The 11257-nt window shown below is 41.8% G+C and overlaps 1 protein-coding gene across 1 annotated transcript; it reads left to right on the forward strand.

Moving 5' to 3' along the window:
* The first annotated feature begins 8595 nt into the window (after positions 1–8595).
* Positions 8596–9549, forward strand: LOC115526248 (olfactory receptor 51H1-like). The gene has a single exon (XM_030333708.1). It carries the CDS (start codon positions 8596–8598, stop codon positions 9547–9549), a length of 954 nt encoding a protein of 317 aa, XP_030189568.1.
* Positions 9550–11257: the final 1708 nt, after the last annotated feature.

The following is an 11257-nucleotide window of genomic DNA, read 5'->3' on the forward strand; positions in this document are numbered from 1 at the left end:
ACAGTGTGTGTGTCCTCATCTCTACTCTCTTCATCCCCACCTGTCACCAGGCTATTCATGGGGCTGGCTCTTTGGGAAGGGAAGGTGCTCAGTATGGGGCAACTGAATATTCCTCTGGTGCGCCCCTGTGAAAAATCATCAGCATGTACTACTGTTTGGTGCTTCCTTCCAAGTCCCAGAGCACCCTGGCCCAGCACTCAGGGGTTTCAGGAAGTTCAACTATGAAAATCTCTTGGATTTGCATTCGGATCCCAGAAGACCTGTTATTCCCTTACTTCTACCAGGAGGTTTATAAAATGTTGGTCTTTATTGACACAGCAAAAAATGTTTTTCACAAACAGAGAAACGGATGAGAAGAGACACACACTCTGGAGCTATGGTGAGTGCTGGGACTGGAGGGTCAAAGCTGGGGGGGGGGGGCGCGGAGGTGGAGCATGGAGCCTGCATCAGCATTTCTGCCTCTGGGCCTAACAGAGCAGCTGCTGCTTAGGACAGGCAACCATCCTTTTGGTCCTTACAAAACCTGAGAGGTAAGTGTTACTTCAAGGCCTTTGTCAATCCTTTTTCTTATAACATCATGGGCTTGGGTGGTCTTCTGTAAGGAGTTCTGATTACCTCAAACAACACCTTCTTTTGAGCTTGACCATTCCTTGCTGATCTGAGCTGAGAAACATGGTTACCTCATGGTGACAGGAAACACTATTCCTTCTCAGTCTTCAACTAACTGGCCAGACCTGGGCAAAATCAAGTAGAGATAAATCTCCAGGGTCTCTCCTGCAGTGGCTTCTCCGAGGACAGGCTGAATCTGACAGGAGTCCTTCATCCTATTGTGGGGCTTATGATTAGGGGGCAAAGACACGCATAGGGAATGTACTCCGCCTCAATCTGGAGTCCAGCTGTGTCAGAAAACCTCTCTTGAGACAGCACATTCTGACTAGTTTGAGCCAGTACAGAGGGGTCACTATCTCATTCTACGTTAATTCAAGTCAAGAAGGCAGTCAGTTATGTAACAGAGGATCATAGTTAATCTTTTCAATGTTATGATTTCCTGATGAACTCATTTTTCTAACGGAATTTGAAAAATATTTAATGCCTAGCATGGTGGTAATTTTGGTTATGTGTAAGACTTCTTTCATATTTATTTTTATTTTGTTTATTTTTAAAATTTACATCTTAGTGTTAAGTGCAGCAATGATTTCAGGAGTAGATTCCTTAATGCCTCTAACCCATTTAGCCCATTACCCCCCCCCCCATAACCCCTCCAATAACCCTCTGTTTAAGAGTCTCTTATGTTTTTGTCCTCCTCCCTGTTTTTGTATTATTTTTGCTTCTCTTCCCTTATCCTGATGAACTCGTTTAACCTTCCCCAAAACTCAAGGGAAGTACTCACATTAGGTTTTATGGGTCAGAAGATTTGGACAGAGAGGTTAAGAAATTTGCTCAGGGTCATGTAGCTAATTGGTAGTAAAACCAGAAATCAAACCCAGGCAGTCTGGATTTACTGCGTACACTTCTACTCTGTCCCGCCTACCCAGGATAAAATACAGGTAAGATGCCAACCTGTCCCAAACTCTGATATGCTAATGTGAGGAGACACTGGATTTTAATAGAACATACATTATTCATGCTATTAAAGACGTTTCAGGAAGTTGGAGAGATCACTTTTGCAGACATCTTAGAGCCCCTCAGCAGATTTGTATGTTAATTCCGGAGGGAACATCACAGAAAGCTGGATTATAACACATTCACAGGTGCCAGTGATTTACAAACAGGCCTGTACACTGACATGATTTTATCACTTTAAATTTAATATCATTCAATACTAGACATATTTCCACTCCATTCCAGACCTTGGCATCTCTTTGTGAATAATCAGGCTTCATCAGTTAAACCTAATCAAGGATTTTGGTTGCCAACTTTAGAAATGAGGCTATACATATAATTAAATGTGAAGGTGTGATCTACTGTTTAAAAATATTTAAAGAGATTAAGAATAAAAGACTAATAGGATAAGATTTACTTAATAATCATGATTTTTTTTTAACTATGTGGATCCCAAATCTGTAAGGAAGTGAAAACCTTTTGAGAAACTCCAATTTTATTCCTTTACTCAGATTTTACTGCAATTTCACTGATAGATTTCAGGATTTAAGTCCTATATTCAAGCTATAGCCTCTGAGAATCTGTTTACATGTGGTCTGAGGAGGAAGGATAGATGGAGGCTAGGAAATCTCCCCATACATCTCCCATTCATTCGTTCACAGATCATAATAGCAGCTTCAAATGGCTAGAAAGCAGCTGGAGGTGGAAGGAGCCTGAGTTGTTTCTGGGGGAACTGGAGACCCTGCAGATGGTTTGTGACTGTCCAGTTATAGGTGTGCAGCCCAAGCAGGTTTATGCTAAACTTATTTCTGAGCAGAGCAGCGATAGAGCTCATCTCAGCAAAAGCATGACAACATCATGGGCTTGGGGAAACCTTGGGTTCCCAGCTCCTGATGGTCCCTGCTAGGCTAGAGTATCATGCCACAGCCTTTTTTTCTGTAAACTTCCTCTTGGTCCCAGGCTTGGGGCTTCTTCAGTCCTAGGACTCAGCTGGCAAATCCGAAGGCTTAAAGGCTTCCATACCCTTCAGTGCTGGAGACTGATGTCTAATTGCTATAGAAACCTTGTTTCGGGGGAAAAGGGTCTCCAGCCTTCTCTAAGCTGGGTCGTTTCTTACAGTGGCTCATAGTTTGACTATAGGCCATTTGGCGACAGACTTCCCCCATCAGAGAAAGATAAAGTCTTTGCACTATTCATGGTCTTCCGGAGCCTAAATGAGGAAGATTGTAGAGAGGCAGAAAGTGTAATTTAGAATTACCACCCCCCCATCCTCAAGAAGGGTCTGCTTGGCATTGATTCCCTCTTTTTGTCTTCCTGTTTTTTCTTTCCAGATATAGTTTTATCATGTTTCTCCTTTGTTCACTCAGGAGATTACTACTATGAGAAGAAAGTTCTTCTTCCTAAACCATGAGCCTATAATTAAATTCACACTCAGGGAAGTTAATAAGCACAAGGGTCCCTTATAAATTTAGGATTTTTCTATGAGGAAGTTGATGGGTTGATGCATACAAGTGATCAGAGAGGAGGCAGAGGTGGTAAAAGAGGAGATCCCATACATCTGTAATCCTATTTCATATTCTTTGACATTTGAATTACTAATAACATTAATAACCATTATAGCTAGCACAAAGCAGCAGCATAACACCGTGCTTAAGGATGTGAATTCTGGAGTCAGACTGCTTAAATTTGAACCCATGCTCATCCACTTTCTTACATCATGATCTTAAGCAAGTTTTCCAACTACTTGGTAGCTCAGTTTTCACATATGCAAACTAAGTGTGCTTATTACATTCCCAGCACTGTCCTAAGTCCTTTGCATATATTCTTATTTAATCTTTACAATGATCTCCAGGAATAAGTATTGTTTTCAAAGATTTTAGAGGTGAGAATGCTAAGGAACAGACAGAAGCATGAGGTTTGTAGTCAAATGGACAGAGCTTGAAGCTGGTCTTCTCTTCTGCTGACTCTTTGTGTGGTGCTGGACAGGCTTCCTCACCTTTCAGGCTTTATTTCCCCATCTGTAGGGGGATGATGCCACTCACAGGCTTCGGAAGGAGGAAGACTTCATGAGTTAATGGATGTAAAATCCTAGGGTATCTCTGTTTGTTGTTACATTTTAATAAATGCCTACCATGTGCTAAACAGTTTATAGTCTTTCCTATATTCACCCTCTGGTGAGGTTGGTATTTTTGTCCTTTTTCAATGACAAGAACACCTTTTTTGGTGAACTCCTTGTCACCTTGCAGCACTGGAATCAGGGAGGAGGGAGCAAACTCCCTTGTATCAGACACTGCAGCACTCTTGGGTCTTGGGCACAGGTGGGTTGTGGAAAGTGACTTGGCCACTGCATCCAGAGGATAAGCCACAATCTCTGTGGACAGGCTGGAAAAACTGGACATGATTGGAGAAGAGAGGCCTATTTGGCTTGACCTGAGGACCACTTCTAGTGGGTGACCTCACTCCAGTCCCAAACCTCTGTATCTGCTTTGGAAGGAGATGGGGTTGGAGGGAGGGGATAAAAAAAACTAGCCTTTAAATTGTCTCAAGGGTAAAGGATCTAGTAACTATAAAGTGTCAAAACATCTTATATAAAACAATTAAGCAAATAGCCTTTGTCTTTAGGCCAGCTTGGATTTAAATCCTGGATCTACCACCTAGCTTCATGACCTTGGCAAAACTATTTAGCTTCTTGGAGCTCCCATTTTTTTTCATGAGAAAATGGAAAAATATCCCACAAGGTTAGAGGATTAAGCAAGAATATGTGTACAGAGCATTTATAAAAGACAAATGTATTGTTTCTGAATTTTACTATTATTTTGTAAGAAAATGAACTCAGGACACTGAAGTAAGGAGCATGGCAAACAGGAAAAATTGGGAAACAGCAAAGTGTATTTAACTCCATCACACCAATTTAGGGATCTCTAGGAATCAGAGAAAGGTCATGTCCAAGCTTCCAAGCACCTGAGATGGCAGTTCTCTGAACTTTCTTCACGTGTGATTGTGGGCGTGTGGTTGTCATTTCACTCTGCTGTGGACAGAAGCTTTGTACAAAATGATAGGATGCTGTGTGGAATGAGAGTCAGTGAAAACATGGCTTTGGGTGGGCCCTAAGCTGCTGTTTTGCTGAGTAGACCAAGTTGTTTCCAGAGAAAGAGCCTTTCCATTTGGGCTCTGGTCTATTAGATAATGCATGTCTTATGCATTATGTCTGACAGTTTGGGAAAAATTTCATAAGCTGTCTACTAGCACGTGGCCTTGAGAATCAGTCCTGAGTGGAGATCATGATCATTCACTTACCAGATATTTGGCTTACAAGAAGTTAGTCAACCTGAGACTCATTGTGATGACTGTCAATAACATCCTTACTTAGTGTCTGGCAGATGGTCAATAAATGATAGCAACTATTCTTGTCATCAGAAACTGATGTGTGGATCTGTGCACACTTATATTGGAACAAAACAGCACATCCCTTTAGGATATCCCTAATATGAGTTTTCATTGCTATGTGCCATTTCTAACACAGTGATTTTCAGAGAACAGAAAGTCAGTTTAGTGCTTATAGGACAAATCATCAGTTCATTCCTTCAACAAATAGGCAAAATTGAATGAAGGAAGACAGATAGAAAAGAATGATTCTATTATACAGGCAAACCTGTGGTATTAGAAGTCAGAAAGGTGGTAATCACTGACAGGATGGGGTGACTGGAAGGGGTTTCTGAACGTTCTTGGGGGCTGACAGTGTTCTGTTTTCTTGATCTAGGTGCTTGTTACACAGATGTGTTCACTTTGAGGAAATTCATCAATCTTTACACTTACAATATTTAGGTTTTTCTGTGCATATTTTCTGTGCATATTTCAACAAAAAAACATATTCTAAGAATTATCAAATATGGTAAATTTGCTGAATAGAAAGATATGTTAGTAGTAATGTTTATGATGCTTAGGGGAGAGTTGACTGAGTAGGCTACAAATGTATGATGGACAAGGTCTCTTCCCTTCTGCATCCAGTATAAAGATCTTCGACCTGGTCCTGCAGAATCAGGAGCCAGGAGATCATTAAAGTTATGACAGGAGACACCCTTCTATAACAAATCTGGTCACTGTGTTTCCTGCCTATACATATACTCATTTATTTTTTTTTATATGAAATTTATTGACAAATTGGTTTCCATACAACACCCAGTGCTCATCCCAAAAGGTGCCCTCCTCAATACCCATCACCCACCCTCCCCTCCCTCCCACCCCCCATCAACCCTCAGTTTGTTCTCAGTTTTTAACAGTCTCTTATGCTTTAGCTCTCTCCCACTCTAACCTCTTTTTTTTTTTCCTTCCCCTCCCCCATGGGTTCCTGTTAAGTTTCTCAGGATCCACATAAGAGTGAAACCATATGGTATCTGTCTTTCTCTGTATGGCTTATTTCACTTAGCATTACACTCTCCAGTTCCATCCACGTTGCTACAAAAGGCCATATTTCATTTTTTCTCATTGCCACGTAGTATTCCATTGTGTATATATACCACAATTTCTTTATCCATTCATCAGTTGATGGACATTTAGGCTCTTTCCATAATTTGGCTATTGTTGAGAGTGCTGCTATGAACATTGGGGTACAAGTGCCCCTATGCATCAGTACTCCTGTATCCCTTGGATAAATTCCTAGCAGTGCTATTGCTGGGTCATAGGGTAGGTCTATTTTTAATTTTCTGAGGAACCTCCACACTGCTTTCCAGAGCGGCTGCACCAATTTGCATTCCCACCAACAGTGCAAGAGGGTTCCCGTTTCTCCACATCCTCTCCAGCATCTATAGTCTCCTGATTTGTTCATTTTGGCCACTCTGACTGGCGTGAGGTGATACCTGAGTGTGGTTTTGATTTGTATTTCCCTGATAAGGAGCGACGCTGAACATCTTTTCATGTGCCTGTTGGCCATCTGGATGTCTTCTTTAGAGAAGTGTCTCTTCATGTTTTCTGCCCATTTCTTCACTGGGTTATTTGTTTTTCGGGTGTGGAGTTTGGTGAGCTCTTTATAGATTTTAGATACTAGCCCTTTGTCCGATATGTCATTTGCAAATATCTTTTCCCATTCCGTTGGTTGCCTTTTAGTTTTGTTGGTTGTTTCCTTTGCTGTGCAGAAGCTTTTTATCTTCATAAGGTCCCAGTAATTCACTTTTGCTTTTAATTCCCTTGCCTTTGGGGATGTGTCGAGTAAGAGATTGCTACGGCTGAGGTCAGAGAGGTCTTTTCCTGCTTTCTCCTCTAAGGTTCTGATGGTTTCCTGTCTCACATTTAGGTCCTTTATCCATTTTGAGTTTATTTTTGTAAATGGTGTGAGAAAGTGGTCTAGTTTCAACCTTCTGCATGTTGCTGTCCAGTTCTCCCAGCACCATTTGTTAAAGAGGCTGTCTTTTTTCCATTGGATGTTCTTTCCTGCTTTGTCAAAGATGAGTTGGCCATACGTTTGTGGGTCTAGTTCTGGGGTTTCTATTCTATTCCATTGGTCTGTGTTACATATACTCATTTAAATGTCCATACTTGCCTTTTAACTATTCTGCTAGTTTAATGGAAATTTGGACAATGAATCAATACAGAGAGACCACATGAAGAAAGTAGGACAGTTAGGAGGCTGTTATAATATCTAGGGAAATGATGGCAAGTTTTAGTTTTATTGTGCTCTGAGAGGAGGGGGGTGTATTCAAATACAATGGATTTGGGGAATAAGTTATGGAATGAAAAGAGATGCTAGGTTTTTTGTTTTCCTTGGAGATTTCACAGATAACAGGAATGGGAGGAAGGCCTGACAGGTATTAGAGGGTAAACTTTGGGGACAAAGTAGGGGAATTACAGTTAGGGCTTCTATGAGACATTCAATTTATAAGGCAAACCAGTGTGAAAATACTTAGCAGGTACATGGAGATGCAGTCCTGAGGAGAGAACCTGGGGAAACTAGAAAGCCTGAAGGTGCAACATGAAGTTATGGGATCAGAGGACTTCACACACTGCACTCTGGGCTCCTTGTTGAGCACTATTAATCTTCTTCAGGTGGTAACCCTCAGACTGGTCAGCTTCACCCTTCTGCCCACACCAAGGAGAACTTCAAAGTACTTGGTGCTGTCATAATCGTGTTTATGGTAAGAGAGCTGAAAGAGATATTTAAGAGCTATGTCCACAGGACTATCTCAAAAGCAGAGTCGGAAGAAAATGTGCAAGCTTCAAGCAGCCAGCGTGAGGTGGAGATAGGTCTGGGGAAGATGGTGTTTTAACAAAAGTGAATCATCTGAGTTCCCGTCTTGTTTACTAGACTTAGCTTGAAGAACTCTTGCATACCTCCTCTAAGCCAACCCATCTTCACAGGACAGAAATTTGTCACTATTGAACAGATTCAAAAGAACCTCTTTGGGGCCTCAAAGGAATTTCCAGGAAAGAAATACAGAAAATGTTGGTTTCTTAACAACAACACCAGAGGAAAAACCAACCAGCCTCCTCAGAGGAAGGTTTTGAAAACACATCCTTTATTTGAATGTGTCCTTTCTGGTGTATTTGTTAACAGTTATGTCAGGCTGTGGAAAGCCTGCCTCTAAGAATAAAAATGGAGTCTATACTCCTTATTCTGAATACCATCCTAAACATTGACAGAAAATTCTTTCTTCATTATTTAATCTTCACTCTGGAGATTGACCTTTGGGTATAGCTTAAGTGAAAAAAGGAGGTTGTCTAGGTCCAAGAGAAGATATGCAGTGGCTAAAGCAGTAAGCAGAGATCAATCAACTCTTAAAATGTATTCATTGTCACTGTATCCAAAGAGAAGACCAAATTAGCCAGGAAATGGAGGGGAATAGGGCTTCTAAGAGGAATGAGGTTTTTTTCGTGGCCTAAGAAAGGGTTATGGGGCAGCTCTTCCTTTCCATCCCACACTTAGTAGGGACTTTATAAGTGATGGTCAAATAAATGAATGCCTCTTACTTGTAGGGCGGACAACTCCTTCCTGGAAACACTATGTTCTCCTGCAACACCAGCACTTCTGGTCATTCTACCTTCCTCCTCACTGGCTTTCCAGGCCTGGAAGCCTCTCATTATTGGGTTTCTATCCCCATCAACCTCATCTGTGTGTTTTCCATCCTGGGTAACGGTATCATTCTTCTCCTGATCTGCACGGATCCAGCCTTACGTGAACCCATGTACATCTTCCTGTCCATGTTGGCAGCCTCCGATCTAGGCCTCTGTGCCTCTACCTTTCCCACCATGATGTGGCTTTTCTGGCTGGGTGCTCGTGAGCTGCCCTTTGATCTCTGTGCAGCGCAGATGTTCTTCATCCATGCCTTCACCTATGTGGAATCTGGTGTGCTGCTGGCCATGGCCTTTGATCGTTTTGTTGCCATCCGGGAACCTCTGCACTATGCCACAATTCTTACCCACTCAGCCATGGCCAAGGTGGGGGCTGCCATCCTGGTGAGGGCTGTCCTGCTCAACCTCCCAGGACCCATCCTCCTGCGGCGCCTGCTTTTCCCCCAGATCAGTGTACTTTCTCACTGCTACTGCCTGCACTGTGACCTTGTGGGATTGGCCTGCTCAGATACCCAGATCAACAGCTTGGTTGGCCTGGTCTCCATCCTCTTCTCACTGGGCCTTGATTCCTCCCTCATTGTGCTCTCATACGCCCTGATCCTACAAACAGTACTGGGCATTGCATCACCCGGGGAACAGCTCAAGGCACTCAACACATGTGTCTCACACCTCTGCGTTGTTCTCATCTTTTATTTGCCCAAACTGGGGCTGTCTGTGTTACACAGGGTAGAGAAGCACAGCTATCCTGCTCTGGCAGTGCTCATGGCCAACCTGCATTTCTTGGTCCCGCCTATCATGAACCCCATAGTTTACTGTATCAAGTCTAAGAAGATACGTCAGAGCCTCCTAAAGCACTTCCAGCATAAAAGGGTTGATGTCTTTTAGAAGAGCAGAAGGATCCAATGGTACATGACCCCTGTGGGGCACTCTGGGTCTTGGGGCAGGGGAGAGTTCAATGATTCAGTTTTTACTACTGAGCATTTCATGGGAGGCACTATTAGCTTCTATAATTACAATTTTGGGGGACTGAGACCATTGAAAAGTATATTTAAGTACCACCTTGATAATCCTCTCATTGCTGTGATTAGAGCCAAACTATTTCAGACTCATATACTGTGACATCTCCTTACCTAGGGGACCTAACCACAGCAACTGAGAGGATGTGTGTGCATACCCATTTGTGAGGCACCTCTCTCTTTTCCTCACTGGATTCCACCCCCCTCAGCCCCCATTTCTAAACCTAAGGAAGAAATATATTCCTATTACATATAAGGTTAGATGTAAATAAACTATATTCACCTTAACACTGGTCTTCTCCCAAACTTGGTATTGACCAGTTCACATAACAAGAAGTAGAAAACAGGGGTTGGAGAGTGAGAAACACATAGGATGACAATGAACATGCTGAATTTATCTAGCACTTATTTGTAGTCTAGGGAGTCATAGTTTTCTCTTGATTCTCTTCATGTGTGTCTCTGCTTTGAACTTGAAAGTAAGTTTGGTCCTGTTAAACTTAGGAAAGATGCTCAGTATAACTTCTGGATAGTGCTGGTTTCTCAAGCATCAGTGGTAAAGGTGGAACAGCCACTCACTTGCAATGCAGGTGATCTGCTAGGATATAAGCCCCATGAGACTGGGGATTTGGGGACTGTTTTGTTCACTGATCTGTCCCCAGCTCCAAGAACAGTGTCTACCATATAATACGTGCTTGGTATATATTGAATAAATGAGTAGGAAAGACAAAGGAAGAAGAAAAAATCTTGAGAGCTGATCCCCAGGAATGGAGAAGACTGAGAGATCCAAATACCTGAGGCCTGTGGGGAGAATGAGCAGTTGGTGAACTGCAATGGAATGAAGTCAGGATGAATATCAGAGGCCTTGGTGATGAGGTATGGCTCTGTCTAGATCACATGGTCCAGAAGGCTGTTTCCAAGGGTGAAGCTCAGAGAGGAGATTAAGTTTTTTGTGGAGATTTTCCCAAAGCTGCTTGCAAATTTCCAGGGGAAATTTTACCCAGAAACTGAAGGGTGTCCCATTTCAGCTCTAGCATTGTCCTTGGCTTGTTCAGTTCTAAAACAACTAAAAATTTCATGGAAAATTAAAATAGGAATATTCCTGGTAGAAAATAACCACTCAAATCTAATAGAAAAAGCCACAATAGAGTTATTTGAAACTTTTTGTTTATATCTATAGCCATCCACATAATTGGTAATTTAGTGATTGTTGTCATTTCTTTTTTTAAAAAAAATTTTAAATACAGACATGGATTTTTTATTTTTGTTAATTTAAAAAATTTTTTTAAAATTTACATCCAAATTAGTTAGCATATAGTGCAACAATTATTTCAGGAATAGTTTCCTTAGTGCCCCTTACTCATTTATCCCATTCCCCATCCCACAACCCCTCCAGTAACCCTCAGTTTGTTCTCCATATTTATGAGTCTCTTGTTTTGTCCCCGTTTTTATTTTATTTTTGTTTCCCTTCCCTTATGTTCATCTGTTTTGTCTCTTAAAGTCCTCATATGAGTGAAGTCATATGATTTTTGTCTTTCTCTAATTTCACTTAGCATAATACCCTCCAGTTCCATCCACGT

This window comes from Lynx canadensis, chromosome D1 (assembly GCF_007474595.2).
Source record: "Lynx canadensis isolate LIC74 chromosome D1, mLynCan4.pri.v2, whole genome shotgun sequence".
Lineage (NCBI taxonomy): Eukaryota > Metazoa > Chordata > Mammalia > Carnivora > Felidae > Lynx > Lynx canadensis.

What these genes read in the sequence shown, in the direction of transcription:
- LOC115526248 (XM_030333708.1), top strand. Translation starts at nt 8,596, where the DNA reads ATGTTCTCCTGCAACACCAGCACTTCTGGTCATTCTACCTTCCTCCTC.